The 20,904-nt window shown below is 38.9% G+C and overlaps 1 protein-coding gene across 2 annotated transcripts in view; it reads right to left on the reverse strand.

The window, feature by feature from the left end:
• The window catches only part of XPOT (exportin for tRNA), a 44,991-nt gene that overhangs the window by 12,173 nt on the left and 11,914 nt on the right, over positions 1–20,904 (reverse strand). The window contains exons 4-22 of one of the 2 annotated variants that reach the window (XM_030822303.1): positions 20,552–20,608; positions 18,875–18,944; positions 17,916–18,134; positions 16,758–16,942; positions 16,491–16,659; positions 15,539–15,775; positions 13,962–14,000; positions 13,761–13,823; positions 12,284–12,408; positions 11,831–11,975; positions 11,559–11,678; positions 11,107–11,201; positions 8,879–8,948; positions 6,702–6,940; positions 4,868–5,153; positions 2,957–3,146; positions 1,931–2,047; positions 1,643–1,758; positions 878–925 (exon numbers count right to left, since the gene is read on the reverse strand). In XM_030822303.1, the coding sequence (XP_030678163.1) occupies positions 878–925; positions 1,643–1,758; positions 1,931–2,047; positions 2,957–3,146; positions 4,868–5,153; positions 6,702–6,940; positions 8,879–8,948; positions 11,107–11,201; positions 11,559–11,678; positions 11,831–11,975; positions 12,284–12,408; positions 13,761–13,823; positions 13,962–14,000; positions 15,539–15,775; positions 16,491–16,659; positions 16,758–16,942; positions 17,916–18,134; positions 18,875–18,944; positions 20,552–20,608 (2,590 nt within the window). The remainder of the gene's footprint in view (positions 1–877; positions 926–1,642; positions 1,759–1,930; positions 2,048–2,956; positions 3,147–4,867; positions 5,154–6,701; positions 6,941–8,878; positions 8,949–11,106; positions 11,202–11,558; positions 11,679–11,830; positions 11,976–12,283; positions 12,409–13,760; positions 13,824–13,961; positions 14,001–15,538; positions 15,776–16,490; positions 16,660–16,757; positions 16,943–17,915; positions 18,135–18,874; positions 18,945–20,551; positions 20,609–20,904) is intronic. The other variant, XM_030822304.1, reaches the window with a different exon arrangement.

The raw sequence follows: 20,904 nt of genomic DNA on the forward strand, positions 1-20,904 counted from the left end.
CCAGGCACAGTGGCTCATGCCTATAATCTCAGCACTTTGGGATGCCATGGTGGGCAGATCAACTTGAGGTTAGGAGTTCAATACCAGCCTGGCCAACATGGTGAAACCCCATCTCTACAAAAAATATAAAAATTAGCCGGGTGTGGTAGCATGCACCTGTGTGGTCCCAGCTACCCTGAAGACTGAGATGGGAGGATCGGTTGAGCCTCCAGGAGGTGGAGGTTGCAGTGACCCCAGATTGCACCATTGCATTCCAACCTAAGTGACAGAGTGAGACCCTGTAAATAAATAAAAAATAGGCTGGGCGCAGTGGCTCACGCCTATAATCCCAGCACTTTGGGAGGCCAAGGCAGGCAGATCACTTGAGGTCAGGAGTTTGAGACCACCCTGGCCAACATGGTGAAACCCTGTTTCTACTAACAATATAAAAATTAGCCGGGCATGGTGGCGGGTGCCTGTAATCCCAGCTACTCAGGAGGCTGAGGCAGGAGAATTGCTTGAATCTGGGAGGCAGAGGTCGCAATGAGCCGAGATCATGCCACTGCACTCCAGCCTGGGCAACAAAAGTGAAACTCAGTCTCAAAAAAATAAATAAAAATAAAAATAAAATAAAAAATCTGGTAGTGAAGAAGCCTACAAGATCGTGAAAACTGAATCTTGAAATTCTCGGTAAGATATTTCACATCCTTAGTCAAACCAAAACATGTTACCCAAAACATGAAGGACAATAAATGGATACTGCTATTTTCATTCATCTCCTTTCCCCACATCCAAAAAGTCAAAACAAAAGTTAAATTTTACACAAGATACATCTTTCAAGAACAAGATAATACCACATGTGAGATGAAAATGAAGGGGCATGGACTAAAAGGCTTACCCGTTTGAGATGAATTGTTTTCAGTGTCACTGCACACTCAGATAAAGCCTGTGAAAAACAAGTTTAAGAATTTCTATATATTCAATTCTTGTTTAGTAATCCAGCTCTTCTCTTTACTACCCTGGCCACTGCCAGGGAAATTCAAATAAATATTTCCAGAGAAATATTTAACTCCAGAGAAGGGATAGAGGAAGGAAAGGTAACAGGCAGGTGGACTAAGTGGGTTGAAGTGAAAAAAGAAAAAAACAGAAAAATACAAACTGTTGTTTTAACGTAGTAAATTACAATTATGAAATCTAGCTTTTACCAGGTTGTGGGAAAGTGAGAAAGCGGAAATTGACATTAAGAGTTGTGAAAATTAGATTTGGGGAAACTATCATACGAGGAGGATCAAGTTGCCATTTCATGCTCTTAATGATTAGGGAAAACCACTAGGTACAAGTTTTAGAATTAAAGTAGTAGCAGGAAACTAATACTCAAGCTTGAAAGAATGTTTGTGTCATATGCCCTTTCATGGTCCTAGAAAAAGTCAGGTGTTAAAGTTGAAGGAGTAGAATTTGTAAAATTCAGCAGTAGCACTGGGATTCAATAAGAATTCATAAAAACTCCAGAAGGTATCATAAATCTTTAAAAGAACTCTGATCTGAAATCACTAAATTAAAAAAAAAAAATCAATGAAACATAATATAATCAACCTGGCATTAAAGAAGAAATTGGGAATATATGAGAGCCACACAAGGTAAACAAAGATTCCTAGGTGCTTACCAATACTGTTTGTGCATCTGCCAGGTCAAAGGTTTGTTTTAAAGGTGCTAGGAAACATGCGGGGACAATGTGCTTATAAACAAAATCAGCAAATCCCACTGGTCCATCTTTACCTCCTGTCAAGAGAATTCAAATTTTCATCTTATATATAAAAGTAAGTCAATTAATTCATCACCAGGGAAAACCAACTCCCAGTTTCTCTCTCTGTTAGGGCTACGTTCCATTTCATGTCTAAGAGTTTTATGAAAGAGTTTGGGAAATGAAGGTTAAGAAATAAAATTATCTTACCCCAGAGTTCTACCAACTTTGAGAGGATGATAAAACATGTTTTCTGTGCAATTGGATCTGGATATTCAACTGCTCCTTGGATAACAGTAACCAACACTCTTTCTACATTCTCTGCACCTGAGGAGAAAAACTTCAGTTTAAGCAATTTCCAAAATTAACTAGGAAAGCAACCTGAAGTTCTCTTTTCATATACATTAACAAGTCAAAAATCATTTACAGGTGGAATGGGAAAAATGAAGGGGGGAAAAAAGCATTTACAGAGTTGCCAAAATCCCTTGATTTTTATTAACTGGGCACCTAAAGTTTAAACATTAAACATTGAAAAATCAGCTGGGCATGGTGGCTCCTGTCTGTAATTCCAGCACTTTGCAAGGCCGAGGAAGACTGCTTGAGCCCAGGAGTTTGACCAGCCTGGGCAACATGGTGAGATCCCATCTCCACAAAAAATAAGCCCAGCATTGTGGCAACTGCCAATGGTCCTGGCTACTCAGGAGGTAGAGGTGGGAGGATAGCCCAGGAGGTGGAGGTTGCAATGGGTCGTGATGACACCACTGCACTCCAGCCTGGGCAACAGAGTGAGACCCTATCTCACAAATCAAATCAAATCAAATTAAAAAATAAAACAATGAAAAATCAGTTTGCCCCTGGTATCTTGTTCCCTAAATTTCCTATACAGAACTCTCTACACAAATCTATACAGCTCCATTTATTTTATATTTCAAAATGGCAAATTTGCCATAAAGACTCAATTGTCAGGTCAATTCTGGTAAGTAACCATGTTATTTATATTGCTAAAGAACCAAATTAAAAAAATATTGCAGAAAGAAAAAAGGAACAGAATACAAATTAATTTTAGGTGCTTTACATAAAAGTGATAGATTCCCACCCTGAAAACAATAAACTGTCTTCCCATGGGATAGCAAACTTCAAAATTTCTGTATTTACTTCAGTTTGCTCTGGGTCATATAGATGTACAACAGTGACACAGACTTAAGCAGACAAATTAGATACGGCATGCATCCCCACCTTGATTTGCTATAACTTCGCTCATCCCACTGCCTGTGACTGTTTGCAGGAAAGCAAAGTAACTCCTCCGCAACATCTGCTTCTCTAAAGCAGCAGACTGGTCATTTTCTTCTGCTGGCCGGAGCAGCACTTCAAAAATTGCATGAAGCAGGGGCATGAACATCTGTTGTAAAAACGGGGATACCTGTATCTGAAGATAAACAATCATTACTTCTGAAATTAGTAACAATATTAATATACAACTTAGAAAAAACTGTTTTACATAAAGCCTTCTTTTCTATTTAGGATGCATGCGTACATAATTCAGTTAGCAAATATCAATTTTAAGATAAAATCTATATAACATAAACATTACTAGGCCAGATGCAGTGGCTCACACGTGTAATCCCAGCACTTTGGGAGGCTAAGGCGGGTGAATCATCTGAGGTCAGGAGTTCAAGGCCAGTCTGCCCAACATGGTGAAACCCCACCTCTACTAAAAATACAAAAATTAGCTGGGTGTAGTGGCGCACACCTGTAGTCCCAGTCCCAGCTACTCAGGAGGCTGACGCAGGGGAACTGCTTGAACCTGAGAGGTGGAGGTTGCAGTGAGTCGAGATATACCACTGCACTCCAGCCTGGGTAACAGAGCAAGACTCCATTTCAAGGGGGGGAAAAAACCTTAAAAAATATTACTGAAAGACTCAAGATCATTAAATTTAAACCCTTTCCTACAGCTTAATATTTAGGTTAAAATAATAGTCAGACCTATTTCACAATATTGCCATGGAATATTTTCAAAATTAAATTCTCAAAAAATGAATTGTTTTGCTAAACTACAAATCAGTTTATATGATTAAACTCTTAGGGTTTTTCTTTTTTTTGAACAAAGGTAAAAAACATCGTTTAATAGCATGTTCTCAATACTTGCTTACAGATGAACTCTTGAGTTTTACGAAGGAGTACTACTCCTTCAACTTTAACACCTGACTTTTTCTAGGACCATGAAAGGGCATATGACACAAACATTCTTTCGAGCTTGAGTATTAGTTTCCTGCTATTACTTTAACTTCTCCATGCCTCAGTTTCCTCAACTATAACATAGAATCCCTAACTTCTAGGGTAGGTATGAAGATCAAATGAGTAAATGTACAAAAAATGCTTAGAACAGATTATGAACATAGAAAGTACTATGTATGTGGCCAGGTGTGGTGGCTTATGCCTATAGTCCTAGCACTTATGGAGGCCAAGGCAGGAGGATCACTTGAGGTCAGGAGTTCGAGATTAGCCTGGCCAACATGGGGAAACACTGTCTCTACTAAAAGTACAAACTATTAGCCTGGTGTGGTGCATGCACCTATAGTTCCAGCTACTCAGGAGGCTGAGGCACAAGAATCGCTTGAACCTGGGAGGTGGAGGCTGCAGTGAGTTGTGACCACGCCACTGCACTCCAGCCTATGTGACAGAGTGAGACTGTCTCCATTTAAAAAGAAAAAAGGAAAAAAGAAGTACTATGTAAGTATTAACCACTTTTATTAGCCAGCTTAAATGTCCTACAGAAAACTGACTTTAATACATTGAATTACTTTTAACTCTTGCTTGGGTACCCAAATTATGGTGCTTATTTCTTTAGACATTTAGTACTCAGTGTATTGGTTTTATATGCTCTTCTAAAACAGCAGACTAGTTTTCTTTTGCTACACAAAGCAGTTAGGGTCTGTTTATATTTAAACAACTATTAAGCATGACCTATGTATCAGGCAGTGTGCCAGACATCACAGATGATAAAAATACATATGATTCATGAGGCCCTCAAGTAATTCATTAAAAGCAAAAAAAAAAAAGAAACCCAAGGGCAAAATCCGAAACATGTCTGAAGATAAATACATCTGATCTTCAAGAGATTTTCAGAGCTCTGAAGGTTTGCGGTACCTTGAATTTGGCCGTAATCTGGTTGATAAGAGGAATGAACTCCTGGAGATCTTTTGCTTCACAATCTTTGAGCATATGTTCTGAAGCAGATGGAATGAATGGAAGAACTTCTTCCTCCAGGCAAATAATCATTCGATGAAGGAAAGTACGGACTCCACTTCTGAGAATATCCTTTTGTAAGGGACAACTGAGGGCTGGCAAGAACGTCTGTAAACAGTCCAGATAAACTTCGGAACAGCCACATTGTTTCACAGTCTGTTTGTTGCTGAAAGCTTTACTGGTTCGACTATATAAGCAAAAATCAGGCAATCAGATGTAACTTTATTCTTTTTTTTTTTTTTTTTTTTTTTTTTTTTGAGACAGAGTCTCGCTGTGTCGCCCAGGCTGGAGTGCAGTGGCGCAATCTTGGCTCACTGCAAGCTCCGCCTCCTGGGTTCACACCATTCTCCTGCCTCAGCCTCTCCGAGTAGCTGGGACTACAGGCGCCCACCACCACGCCTGGCTAATTTTTTTGTATTTTTAGTAGAGACGGGGTTTCACCGTGGTCTCGATCTCCTGACCTCGTGATTCGCCCGTCTCGGCCTCCCAAAGTGCTGGGATTACAAGCGTGAGCCACCGCGCCCGGCAACTTTATTCTTTAAAAGTGTTATGGAGTATTCAAAAGCAATGCACAACGAATTACAAAATTAACAAAACTAAATAACCAGACCTTTATTTTCCACATCACAATTACTTCCATCTTTAGCTAATATGGCTATTTGTAAACTACTGCTTCCAATTATCTTTCCAGAACAAAAGAGCTCAAATTAACTTAAATGAATGACATGTAGTTAATATAATCCTTCTAATGTTGAGTCTACCTAAATGTTTTATTAAAATCCTATTGACTGGGCTGGGTATTGTGGCTCATGCTTCTAATTCCAGCACTTTGGGAGGCTGAGGCAGGCAAATCACTTGAGGCCAGGAGTTCAAGACCAGTCTGGACAACATGGTGAAAACCCGTCTACTAAAAACAGAAAAATTAGCTGGGTATGGTGGCACATGCCTGCAATCCCAGCTACTTGGTGGCTGAGGCACAAGAATTGCTTGAGCCTGGGAGGCGGAGGTTGCAGTGAGCTGAGGTCACAACACTGCACTCCAGCCTGAGTGACAAAGCGAGACTGTGTCTCCCAAAAAAAGAAAAAAAAAAGAGAAAAATCCTATCGACAAAGTGGACAGAAAAGAGAAGATATGAATCCACTTATTATGAGTAGGCCTGTACTAGGTAACCTGCAAACTACCCATTTAAATTTAGAAAACCATCTTCAGAATTCTTTATACAACCTAATATCTAGCTCGTGTTCTTAAATACATTATAGAACAATTTAACTTCTAATTAGCAATCTTTACAACTTTCATGCTGTTGTTTGTTTGTCAACAAAAAGTATGCGTAGAGGGGGAAAAACAGCTGCTTGGGTGGTCTTCAGGACACAATACAACTGAAGAGAAACCTCATGCTCTTCTCTTTAAGGTAACCAAGACTAACCAAAGATGTCCCGTCCCAATATATATTTGGTATATTAACACTTCAGCTGATCCTCTTAAACACACAACCCATTTATACCAAAGAAGTCAGAGGAGTTAAAGATTTACAGTTGTCAAGGCAAAAATGTAAATGGTATGTAACCTATCCCCTTCTTCAACTAAATCTAACTGACTGGATTTGGAGGACAAAGATTTAGACAATTCTCTGGATTATCCAACTGTGGAAACACAAATGTGTGTGCCCACCGAACAAATGGTTCTGTCTGTGTAGATACATGCACTTTATAATTTTAACTGTGATCATGCTTACCTTGCAAATCCAACAGCATGGTTGAGACAGTCTGCTAGAGAGGCTTGCCTTTCTTCATCTTGTGCCAGCATCAACTTTTCTAACAGAATTTTAAACTTCTCCATTAGTGGAGTCAACAGATTCCTCATTAAGGCTTGTTTCCTTTCTGCCGGGTATTCACTATTAACAATCAGCACTCCAGCTGTCTCATAAATAAAAAGTTGATCATCGCTGCTCAGTAAGGACTGGTGGCCATTCTCCTAGAATGAAATTCAGTCTTACTAAAAGCTTTTATTTTTTGAGTTCCCCTCATTTAATTAGAAAAAGTGCATTAGGAACAGGAAATGTAATCTATCACACCAACCCATATATCAAATACTTGTAAAGACAAATTTTCTCCCAGGACCAAAGAATGAAAAGAAAACTAAATTAGAGGTCAACAGATCATGGTTCTAATTCCAGCCCCAACAAGACTCTATAAATGATCATGTAAGATAATTATTAAAGTTAGCTTTCTAACTGGTTTTCTTTTGTAAAGATCTTATTTATAAGATTGTTATGAGGCTAGGCTGCATGTGGTGGTTCATGCCTGTAATCCAAGCACTTTGGGAGGCCGAGGCGGGCAGATCACTTGAGGTCAGGAGTTCGTGACCAGCCTGGCCAACATGGTGAAACCCTGTCTCTACTAAAAATACAAAAATTAGCTGGGTGTGGTGGCGCACCTGTAGTCCCAGCTACTCGGGAGGCTGAGGCAGGAGAACTGCTCGAACCTGAGAGGTGGAGTTGTAGTGAGCCAAGACCATGCTACTGCACTCCAGCCTGGGCGACAGAGCCAAGACACTATCTCAAAAAAAAAAAAAAAAAAAAAAAAAAGGACTAGAGTGCTACACTTCTTTTAAATAATTAAGTAACAATACACAGTAAAGCATTATTTTGCATGTGTCTGTGAGGGTGTTTCCAGGAAAGATTAGTTAGTCCAAGTAGACTAGGTGGGGAAGACCTGCCCTCAGTGTTGACGGGCACCATCCAATTGACCAGGGGCTCTGAGAGAACAAGTACATAAGGCGAATTGGTCTCTCTCTGAAAGCCGGACAGACTTTTCTTCTGCTGCCTTGAACATCAGAAATTTGACTCTGCAAAAGTACATTACACACAGCATTAACTGTGTGTGTAAACACTGTGCATGTACACAAGAAAGGTCCTTTCTGTACATCTGCATCTGTGAAAATTTCTTGTGATCTCAGTTCTTTGGGTGACTGCGTATGTTGTAGTGACCCATTGCCGTCTTTTATCAACTTCCTCAAGACTTAGGTTGTCTGTCATGGTTATTTCAGATGAGCGCAGTTATAAAGCAGAGTGGCACAAAATTACTAACCATAGTGATATGCACTTACACATTTTGCTTTCTGATTTATGAATACAGTTTGTCTGCTCCTGTTTTACACATGTAACTGTCATTTTTATAACTGTTTATGCTTGCAAAAGCATGTTATTATTGCCTATTTTGTGTAAAGTGGCCTATGAAGTGCTGTCATGTTTTTACATGTTTCTCAAATACATTCCATTTTAAAAATGTAAAGCAATATCTTTCAAATAATTTTTAAAAATTACTTTTTCCAGGATTATATTTTTAAGATTTTGATCTTTTGGGATTGCGGTTTTTAGGATTTCAGGATTTTAACACTTGGGATTATGGCCCAATCCCAACACCAAAATATTCAGATCGACTAGCACTTAATTTTTTTTTTTTACCCTAAGCCTGAAATGACACGGAAAACCTTCGATCTAACAGTAGCAGCTGCTAAGAATGGCTAAAACAATTATAGGATTAAACAGAATAATTTAGAAGTTGAATTTTTTTCTTAATTTTTATTTTCTTTTCATTTTTAAAATTTTTAATATACTTTTCATTTTAACATAACAGCAAGCTCATCTTTAATGAACTTTTTCTTCTTCATAAAATGCTTCAACATTTTAACAATATACCCCATGCTGCCAAATTGTCTGTCAACTCTTGATTCCTATTACTATGTTTTGTTTACTATGTCAACAGAATTTTGGTAAATAGAACTAATCTTTGCATATACACTTCCCTCCATCACCAGTTTTTTTTTTTAAATGCCCACAAAGGCAAGGCTAATGGCATGTGTGGCTTCAATGAATTTTGGGTAAAATATCTTAAAGAGACAGATACTTACAGGTGGAGAAAGCTCTAGTAAATCTTGTATTCTATTCAAAATATCCTCAATGAAAGGATTCATTTGCTTACTGAAAAATAGCAAAAAGGAAAATCACAATAACAGTGCTCAAAACAGTGCTAAAATACCAAATTCCCCCTTTAAGACAGAACTAAAAAAAAGTTCAGTTGTAGGCTAGTCACTTCTGATTAAGATTAGCTATGGTTAATTTTTAAAAATTACCTTTATCTGCTCTGTAGTGATAAGATTATCAAAATGACTTACTATCTTATAAGCCTAATAAGGAGTAGTTTTCATTCCCAAAAAATGGTACTAGTAAAGAATAATACAGGCCAGGTGCAGTGGCTCATTTCTGTAATCCCAACACTTTGGGAGGCCGAGATGAGAAGACTGAGCTGAAGAATTTGAGACCAGCCTGGGCAATGTGGTGAGACCGATTCTACAAAAAATACAAAAATTAGCCGGCCATCGTCACACGCCTGTAGTCCCAGGTGCTCAGGGGGCTGAGGTGGGAAGATCACCTGAGCCTGAGGAGGTTGAGGTTGCAGTGAACTGGAATCAAGCCACTACACTCCAGCCTAGGTGACAGCATGAGACCCTGTCTCAAAAAAATAACAACAACAAAAAAACAATAAAAACTTTCAGTATTGAACTAAGTACTTGGCTGATGAGCAGCAAAGGAAGTGGCAACATAAAATGGGGGCTGGGCGTGGTGGCTCATGCCTGTAATACCAGCACTTTGGGAGGCTGAAGAGGGTGGATCATCTCCGGTCAGGAGTTCAAGACCAGCCTGACCAACATGGTGAAGCCCCATCTCCACAAAAAACACAAAAAATTAGCCGGGTGTGGTGATGGGCACCTGTAATCCTGGCTACTTGGTAGGCTGAGGCAGGAGAATCGCTTCAACCCAGGAGGCAGAGGTTGCAGTGAGTCAAGATCATGCCATTGTACTCCAGCCTGGGCAACAAGAAGGAAACTCCGTCTCAAAAAAAAAAAAAAAAAAAGGTGGGGGGGACATCTACCTGACAAAGCATGACTTGACTTGAACAGGAAGAACCAAATCTACCATAGCCTCTTGGAAAATAATTTATGTCTACTTTTTTTTTCATTTCTATCTTCATTTTATTTTTTTGAGACAGAGTTTCACTCTTGTCGCCCAGGCTGGAGTGCAATGGCACGATCTCTGCTCACTGCAAATTCTGCCACCTGGGTTCAAGTGATTCTCCTGACTCAGCCTCCTCCAGAAGCTGCCTTAGCCTCCTGTTAGCTGGGATTACAGGTGCCCACCACCACACCCGGCTAATTTTCTGTATTTTTAGTAGAGACCGGGTTTCATCATGTTGGCCAGGCTAGTCTCAAACTCCTGATCTTAGGTGATCCACCCACCTCAGCCTCCCAAAGTGCTGGGATTACAGGCATGGGCTACCTCGCCAGGCCTCCATCTTCATTTTAAATTCAGGGGGTACAAATGGAGGTTTGTTACACGGGTATATCATGGGATGCTGAGGTTTGTGCTTCTATTGATCCAATCCCATCACCCAGATATTGAACACAGTACCCAATAGGAAGTTTTTCAGCACTTGCCCCACTCCCTCATTGTGGAGTCCCAAGTGTCTTTTGTTCCCAGCTTTATGTCTGTGTGTACCCAAGATTTAGCTCTCACTTATAAGTGAGAACATGTGGCATTTGTTTTTTTGTTTCTGCATTAATTTGCTTAAAGGCCTCCAGCTGCATCCATGTTGCTGTAAAGGACATGATTTTGTTCTTTGTTATGGCTGTTTAGTATTTCATGGTGTATGTGTACTACATTTTTTCTTTCTTTTTTTTTTTTGAGACTGAGTCTCACCCCATCACCCAGGCTGGAGTGCAATGGTGCGATCTTGGCTCACTGCAACCTCTACCTCCCAGGTTCAAGCGATTCTCCTGCCTCAGCCTCCTGAGTAGCTGGGATTACAGGCACCCGCCACCATGCCTATCTAATTTTTTGTATCTTTAGTAGAGATGGGGTTTCACCATGTTGGCCAGGCTGGTCTCCAACTCCTGACCTCGTGATCGGCCTCCCAGAGTGTTGAGATTATAGGCATGTGCCACCACACCTGGCCTACATTTTCTTTATCTAATCCACCACTGATGGGCACCTAGGTTGATTCCATGTCTTTACTATTGTTTTACATCTATCCAGTAACTTAAAAAATAACTAAACATAATAGCTGCAATTTCATACTCACTTGAGAGATTTGACAAATCTAGAAAACAGGTAAGCTGTCCTGCTCCGAACTTTTGCACTGGAATGCCGCAGACCTCTGTGATCTAAGAAAGCCATCTAAAGAAGGAGACGCTTTTACTATTTCTGTACTTTTTCAAGGGTTTTGTTGATATTGTTCTGCTACATTTTTGTTCACACTATATTTTACTTCTTAGCTCCTAAAAGGCAGGGACTAGGAATATACAAGTAATTCTAAACTACATACAAATAGTCCCTTGAGAACTTGTTTTAGTTGACTAATTGGGCACAAACTATCCATTTCAAAGAACTGGAGGAGGGGTTACTTTCAGTGTGTGCCAGGCATTTCTGAGAGGTTTTGATTCTGAGAAAAGTTATAGACAGAAAAATACAATACTATACTATCAAGTCATTAGCTGAAACCCATGGAAAGTAACAAAAATCCAGAGTACTTACTAGTACACATGGAATGTGCTGAGGTTCAACTGTGAAAAACTTTTCATATCTAACAACAGTTTCGAAGAACTCCAACGTCACAGATGTATGCTGATAGGAACTGACTCCTGATGTTACCAGCTAGAGCAGGAAAAAGTTAGGAAATCTCTTATTTATTGCAACATCAAAATGCCCCAGTATTAACATATACTAAGCTCTAACAATTAAGGAACTCCCATTAGCTTATACTGAAAACAGAAATTTATGGTCAAAATTATCTTCAGTATACTTACAGTTCGCATCATATCCTGCAAAGCACTAGCTTTTGAAACATCACCTGAGAAGTGAGCACCATGAGATACTGGAAGAGCTTCTGCCAACATATACAGCAATCTTATTGCTACTTCAACTTCCATAAACCGTGTAGTCTGCCAGTTCCTACCAAGGTATAATATGTCAATGAGATTTAAAGATAAATTTTTCATACAGAGAATTATGCACAGGGTAAGACACCAACAAAAGCCTTTTTAATTGTTAAAAAGTCATAGCAATTGTTAACTTTCCCAGGCAATATATCACAAAGGTAGAAAGGATCAAGATAAATCAAGAAGACAAGTGCATTGTTTCCAGAGAAACACATAAGATCTCAATAAGTAACATGGACTAATAAGTCATATGAATCATTTATTTTGACCCATATCAAAGAGCAAAAGAAAGGCTTGTTACAAAAGTAATGGCAAACTTACTGCAGTGTAGAACTAAAAACTCTGCGAACAGAGGCCAGTAGTAACTCTGGTGAAACTTGAGCAAGCCTGTCCAACAGTAACTTCAGTTGTTTTCTATATTCTACAAACATGGCTTCATCTTCACCCTATGATACAGGTTAAAATCCTCATTCAAAAAACTTATGGGTTGATCAGCGCGGCAAACCACCATGGCACATGTATACCTATGTAATAAACTTGCACGTTCTGCACATGTACCCCAAAACTTAAAGTATAATAATAAAAATAAATAAAAAAAGTAAAAGACCTTAAAATTCATGTAAATATCCAGTTCTCCTGTATTTTTCCGCATTTACAATTTCGTACTTTTATTTTTTGTCACTATTTATATAGAAAAACTTATTATGCTTAATAACTTCTCCCCGCCAGCTCACAAATAAGTATTTCTGGACAAAGCTGTAGGCCTCAAAAGCCTAGAGCCAGAAATAGTCTAAGAAGGTTAAAGACAATAGTCTACCACTAGAATGGGCTTTGAATTCTTTGCACCTTATTTATTCTTGTAAGTCAATATCCACTGTAAAAAGCGGTAATAATGTGGTATAACTGGAGATATTAAATGTTAGGAGCCTGGCACATCCCAGGTGTGCAGTGTGTTGGTCAGCACCACTATTATCCTTTTACAACCCTAAGTTTCTGAATGCCTGAGGTGGGGGAATACAACACTTTAGAACAAAGCTTAGCAGCGAACACCATGACTGAATACCTAGAAAGCACCAATGGCCCTTGTTTAATGGGGGCTGACCCACTCACAATTGAAAAACACCTTTAACTGGAACAAGTCTAGAGCGCCTCATTTCCTCTGCCAGTATAGCCTTGTGACTAGAGTTCATCATTCTTACAAAATATAAAGTGAAATATGATCACCAATAATATTATCAATATTTTACTATGTTCAGTGCTACAGAGTATTTGTAAAAGGGCTGTTAATGGGACAGGTGCAGTGGCTCACACCTGTAATCCCAACACTTTGGGAGGCTGAGGCAGGCAGATCACTTGAGGCCAGGAGTTCAAGACCAACTTGGCCAACACGGCGAAACCCCGTCTCTACTAAGAATACAAGAATTAGCCGGGAGTGGCGGCACATGCCTGTAATCCCAGCTACTAAGGTGGCTGAGGCACAAGAATCACTTGAACCCAGGAGGCAGAGGTTGCAGTGAGCTGAGATGGCACCACTGCACTCCAGCCTGGGTGACACAGTGAGACTCTGTACCAAAGCAAAAAAAAAGGAGGGGGGGGTGGCTCTTAATGGATAAAATATCAAAAATGAAGGATTAAGAGGCTTCTATTAATTTCACCCAAGATTGGTGTCAATATAAACAGACTAATTTTTCAAGAACTCCATGTTTTAAAGGGCCCCAAAACAATAAGAACTTGAAATATTAATTTGATTTAATAATAAAATTAAAACTCCTTTCTCCTCAACAAAAAAAATTCTTACCTCATTTTCAAAGTTATATTCTTCATCGTAAGTCAATTTTTTCATAACGGCCAACATGATTGCCTAAGAATAAAATTGAGAATAAAAGAGTTTTTGTCAGTCTCCTTCTACTTTGATATAATTTGAAATTAAGCTACATTTCAAGGCAAATTACACACTAAGAATCTATCATTGGTTTAAAAGAAGCATAAAGTCAGTTACCTCTACATTAGCTTTTTGCTGATCCGAGAGCACTGTAAGCTGTTAAAAAGTAAGCAATAACTTATTAGGTTTTCTAAAGTTATACCTGAGTATCAGAACATTTTTCTAATCAATTAAGACCTGGTTTTTTTTTTTTTTTTTGAGACAAGGTCTTGCTCTGTTGCCCAGGCTGGAATGCAGTGGTGCAGTCATGGCTCACTGCAACCTCCAACTCCCTGGCTCAAGAGATCCTCCCACCTCACCCTCCCAAGTTAGCTGGGACCACAGGCGTGTGCCACCACACTTGGCTGGCTTTCTTTTTATTATTTATAGAAATAGAGTCTTCCTATGTTGCTCAGGCTGGTCTCAAACTCCTGGCCTCAAACAATCCTCCCGCCTCAGCCTTACCAAGTGCTGGGATTACAGGTGACTGCCATTATGCCCGGCCTCTAATCAATTAAGAGCTTTGAAAACACGCACACAACTTTTTTGGAGGGCAGTTTAGCAGCAGCTGCCTATATTTAAAATGTACCTAACCTAACTTAAGATCAAGTAATGCCACTTCTAGTAAGTAACTTGACATGTAGACAAAACCACCTACAACATATTCTGCAAAGGTTTTTAAACAAAGCAAAACAAGCCTACAAAACCATTAAGAGATGTACATTGGAATTACCGATAGTGATCATACCTTTCCACACTGCATAAAATTTCTTAAAGTATACATAAAGATACATGTTATGTTTACTACAACAAAACAGAAACTAAAGTCATTTGGGAACATATTTGAAGCTTGACTTGATTCAATTAATTCAAAGTAAATATACAGAAATGGCTTTCATCTAATGTCATATTGTTAAGTTACTAATTATTTTAATTGCTAAATGCTGTAATATGGAGACTAACACCACCTACAAGTTCTTTTTGGAAGTGGGAGAAACTTTAATTGTAAAAAATTGTTGTGGGGTGTGGTGGCTCACACCTGTAATCCCAGCACTTTGGGAGGTGAGGTGGGCAGATCACCTCAGGTAGGGAGTTCAAGACCAGCCTGACCAACATGGAGAAACCCTGTCTCCACTAAAAAGTACAAAACCAGCTGGGCGTTGTGGTGCATGCCTGTAATCCCAGGTACTTGGGAGGTTGAGGCAGAAAAATCGCTTGAACCTGGGAGGTGGAGGTTGTGGTGAGCTAAGATCACGCCATCGCACTCCAGCCTGGGCAACAACAGCAAAACTCCGTCTCAAAAAAAAAAAAAATTGTTTATGAGAAATGAATGATGTACACGTAAATTAAAATAACAAACCATGTTTATGAAAATTTCAACTGTATTCACAAATAAAGACAGGTTCAAAATAAAAAAATAACCTAAACCTATAACTACCTCTGAAGCTGGTTAGTCTACTGAATTTAGAACCTGAAACTATTTTCTGGCCAATTCTTTTTTTTTTTAAGATGGAATTACATTAGTATTTAATAGTAAATATCTTTAGGTAGTAGAATTATGGGTATTTTCTCATTTTTAATTCTTCCATATTTTCCACTTCTCCATGGCTCCTTTGTATTATGTATTGAGCAAAAAGAATAAAACAAAAACTTACCTGTTTCAAAATATGAAGATAATCATAACAAAATCCAATAATATTAGAAGAAATATCATCATCCTCATGAATTAGTAGCTGCAACATCAGTGCCACTTTTGTTTCAATAGCTTGTAGTGCCTCTTGAGCATTCTTAATATCCCCATTCTTAATTAATTTACTCCAACTAACTATCAATGACTGTCCCATTCCATTTACCAACTTAGAAAATCTGGCCAGGAAGTCAACATCTTCTTCCTATAAGCAATCAAGACACATCTCTGTTTAAAACTGCCTGCCCAAGCTAAGAGGAAAAACTGAACTTTAATATGAATCAAGTGCTAATTACAGGATTCAATTTTAAAATGACGTCATATATTTAACAATTCCAGGCTGGGCACGGTGGCTTATCCCTATAATCCCAGCACTCTGGAAGGCTGAAGTGGGTGGATTACCTGAGGTCAAGAGTTCGAGACAAGCCTGGCCAACATGGTGAAACCCTGTCTCTACCAAAAAGGTAAAAAATTTGCCGGGTGTAGTGGCATGCGCCTGTAATCTCAGCTACTCGGAAGGCTGAGACAGGAGAATCACTTGAACCCGGGAGGCAGAGATTGCAGTGAGCCGAGATCGCACCACTGCACTCCAGCTTGGGCTACAGAGTGAGACTCCATCTCAAACAACAAAACAAAACAAAAAATCTCAATTCTACTATGAACAAGTTGTGTCAGCATCTCCTGAGAGTTTGTGAGAAATGCGCAACTGCAGGCTTTCAGGTTTAAGAACTGGTATAACCCATTCTCCAAGGAGAATGCTACTGAGAACATTTTGGCTAGATACAGTGGTTTATATTATAATCTCAATGAGAGTTTATAACCTTTAGAAGAAAAAAAAGGCTATTATCATATTTAACTTAGTACCTATCCCAGTCTGTTCTAACAACTTTACATACAAAGTTTTATATAAATTTACCAACCTGGTCAATGCTGAAAAACCCAGCAGACTGTAATACTTGACACAAAGATTCCACTAGTTTCATTTTATCAACAGGGTCCATTCCTTTATTTACAACTTCAAATAAACAGTCACATGCTTCTTCCCGTAGAACTTCTATTGACATATGACCTAGCAGCATATTTATAAACCTGGTAATGGGACAATAAAATTGTAACATTTTCAAAGTCATGAGTTTTAGATACTGTATTTTACAAGTTTATACTATAAAAATAATAGGCATACTTACCTATCATTGGCTATAAGGGATAAGTCTATCCAAGAGACATAAGCCCCAACTACTTCAAGGCACTGACACGTCACTTCAGAATTAGTATACTGATAATTTTGTAATATTTGGTACCATGATTCCACCAGATTTGGAATGCACTGTTCCCTCATGGTATCTTTTATGAGAGTATTCCTACGAGCCTCCTAAAATACAAAACACCAAATGCAAAGTAGATTACCTTACAAAATAATGTTTGATATCTGAATATACTTGTAGAGAGTAAACTTTCAGACTTGTTAACACATTCCCTACCAGTATTTCCTATTTACCAGCTCTAAGATCATATCCTGTGATTCTTTGTATTTCCTCTTTCTGTTCTACTCCTCAGTGTCAGAGTTAATTTCTTAGTAAATACAAACTATAAATAAACATTGCTTAGAAATCTTAAGCATATTTTAAGTTATTTCTCAATAGAGTAACATAGTACTTACACTATGTGATGAAGAATACAGAAGCAGCAACACTGACAACTCCTAAGCAATGCTTCTTCCTTGCTCAGGAACTATATAGCAGTATTAAATAGAGACTACCTTTCTCAACAGATTCATAAAAGAAAATCAACTTGTGTATGTCGCTACAGTATTTGCCCAGTTAAAAAAAATTTAGGCTGGGCGCAGTGGCTCATGCCTGTAATCCCCGCACTTTGGGAGGGTAAGGTGGGCGGATCACCTGAAGTCAGGAGTTCGAGTCCCGCCTGGCGAAACCCCACCTCTACAAAAAATACAAAAATTAGCCAGGTGTGGTGGCATGTGCCTATAATCCCAGCTACTAGGGAGGGTGAGGTGGGAGAATCGCCTGAACCCAGGAGGCGGAGGTTGCAGTGAGCCAAGACTGCGCCACTGCACTCCAGCCTGGGGCACAGAGCAAGACTCTGTCTCAAAAAAGTCAAAAAATAAAAAAATTTAACGTAATAATTTAATTTCAATATATCTCTGAAAAAAAAAAAACCAAGTTTGAGTTCCTTCATAAAATAAAATCCAAAACATCAGGTAAATTTATAATTATATAACTTAAGAAAGTTTACCTCAAGAAAGCAAACTTTCCTGCTCCTTTTATTATGTGCCCATTATCTCCTACAAAACTTCCATTAAATATAAAAAATTCATGGTTACTTGCCTCTGATGTATGCACCACATCACGATCCACCAACTCTGAATCAATAGCCATGAGGATTCGCAGGTAGAGATCTACTCCCCTTGGATTTAGGTCCACTACTGAGAGAATGTCAAAAAAAAACTTGGGCCACTTAGTGAGATACTCTGTAACAAAAAGCAAGGCGAAGACTTGGGCGGCTTTATTTCGTATAAAGGTCTTCTCTGGTTGGGGATTCAGCATCTGACAAACAGAGAAACAGTCCATAAAATTAAATGTAAATTGAAAAGACCCAGAAACACCAGTTGTCTTATTAAAAGGCAAAGTTTCATCAAACGTCAACATGGCCCAGATAAACTATGCAACAAATGTTCTTCAAAATTATTTTGATAATTACGATTATCAAAATTATCAAAAGTATTTAAGTGATTGACCAGAAGAAGAACAATTAAATGAACCATTAAAGGCTGTAATGATTACTCCTCATTCTTACACTTTGACAGAAAAGTTTCATGTGCAGAGTTTTAATAGTTCCTATAATTTCTTCTATCTACTTGCTCTTTAAGGAAAATAAAAACTCTAGCTACACAACTGCTTTATGTGTTAAGATTAGCTAAAATTAACTGAAAAGAACTCAACTGGCCCTTTATACAGGGCTCTTGTGGAGAGGCTGTCCACAAGGGCTCACCTTTAAGAGCCAAACAGAAAGCAGCGTTTGTCAAGTAGTTAAAAACAACTACATTTTAAAACCAAAGTTTCCATAATATGTCATGGAAACTATGACCATTTCAGTCATTGATATAATATTAAATTATTGCTAAACTCCCACTTCCATGATCTTTAAAACCAGCACCTTTTAAAAAAGCTATGAAATCAAATGGAGAAACACTGATGAAAATCTTTGAGGTAAAGTTCCAAACTCTTGCAAAAAATAAGTTTAAATATCTAGTAATTTGAGGTACTGAATGAAATTACGATTTTACCTGAGCTTGCAGCCATGATATGAGCGTCTCCCTAATTAGCTGTTGTTGAACAGTGGTTAGTTCTGAGTATCTGTTCAAAATAGAGAAGAAAAAGAATAATGGCTATATTTGGTGTCTATGGTTGTGAAAAATAACAGCCTCATATATTTGAAAGGGAAAATTTGTACAGCTCTCAATTATCTAGTTTCCTAACATAAACTGATAATGCCACTCATCATTGCTTTATTTTATTTTATTTTATTTTTTTTTTTTGAGGCGGAGTCTCGCTCTGTCTCCCAGGCTGGAGTGCAGTGGCGCAATCTCGACTCACTGCAGGCTCCACCCCCCGGGGTTCACGCCATTCTCCTGCCTCAGCCTCTCTGAGTAGCTGGGACTACAGGCGCCCGCCACCACGCCCGGCTAATTTTTTTTTTGTATTTTTTAGTAGAGATGGGGTTTCACCGTGGTCTCGATCTCCTGAGCTCGTGATCCGCCCGCCTCGGCCTCCCAAAGTGCTGGGATTACAGGCGTGAGCCACCGCGCCCGGCCACTTCATCATTGCTTTAAAGATAAGGACAAGAGTGGCAGGTAGGGCATCAATATCAATCTTTAATTTGTGATTCTATTCATGTTGAAACAAATGATGGCTACACAATTTTTCGAAAGAAAATATGTTTTGTGGTCTGTGATCTACAGAATAAACCCATAGGTGAACTAGGAATCCTCTCAGTAGTGATTTGTTATTTTGCTTAATTAGTAAGTCAGAGATTCTGAACACAAGTGCCCATGCAGCTACTTAACTCTAAGAGAGAGCTGTCATGTAGAAAAACAGGCCTGATGTTACCAGATATTCTGACTTTTCCAGAAAAGCTGGAAATCTAGATTTTTCTGTGAAATGTCTTTTTCTTTTTTTTTTTTTTTTTGAGACAAGGTCTTGCTGTATTGCCCAGGCTGAAGTGCAGTGGCACTATCATGGCTCACTGGAGCCTCAGCCTCCTGGCCTCTGCTTCCCCAGTAGCTGGGAATACAGACGCACACAACCATGCCTGGCTAATTTTTTTTAAAAATTTTTGTAGAGATGAGGTCTCACTATGTTGTCCAGGCTGGTCTCAAACTCCTGAGCTCAAACGATCCTCTTGCCTTGGCCTCCCAAAGTGCTGAGATCATATGCATGAGCCACTGCGCTCAGCCTTGGATTTTTATATGTAACCAACAAACTCAGTACTTTTTTTATTTTTGAGATGGAGTCTCGCTGTCACCCAGTCTGGAGCGCAGTGGTGTGATCCCGGCTCACTGCAACCTCCACCTCCCGGGTTCAAGCAATTCTCGTGCCTCAGTCTCCTGAGTAGCTGGGATTACAGTTGCATGCGACCACATCTGACTAATTTCTGTATTTTTCGTAGAGACGGGGTTTCACCATGTTGGCCAGGCTGGTTAGTCTCAAACTCCTGACCTCAAGTGATCTACTGGCCTCAGCCTCCCAAAGTGCTCGGATTACAGGCGAGAGCCACCGCGCCTGGCCAACTCAGCATTTTTAAAACACTTTGGGATACATCAAAGCATATCTATAACCTGGATATAACATATACACTGTTAATTTACAACCTGTATTATGGTTTCCTTAAGGAAGAAAAACATTAAATTAAAAAAATGACCTCTCCCCACAAATCTGAGTCAAAACAGTGAGAAAAGCCTTACTTGTATTTAACTTGATGTTCCAGTACTTGAAAGCAGAAAAACTTTACATGATCATCACTGAAAAAGAAAAAAAGAAAATGAGATAAGCAGAATATGAACTGAGGAAAACAAATCAAAGGCAAAATAGTAGTGAGTAACACAGCAGAAAAGTTTCTCAAACTAGACCTTCGGCTTGTTTCATACTTACTGGTCTCACTTTATGACGTTAAAATCCATTTACTTAAAAAGCTATGAGAACTCTAAATATTATACAATATTTAAAATTCCCATTAAATCTGACAAGCAAAATAACCAAAATATTAAGATGCACCTTGAATACAGTGCTTTGTAAGCAGCAAACCATCCCCCTAAAT

The sequence above is a fragment of the Nomascus leucogenys genome, chromosome 11 (genome assembly GCF_006542625.1).
Source record: "Nomascus leucogenys isolate Asia chromosome 11, Asia_NLE_v1, whole genome shotgun sequence".
Taxonomy (NCBI): domain Eukaryota; kingdom Metazoa; phylum Chordata; class Mammalia; order Primates; family Hylobatidae; genus Nomascus; species Nomascus leucogenys.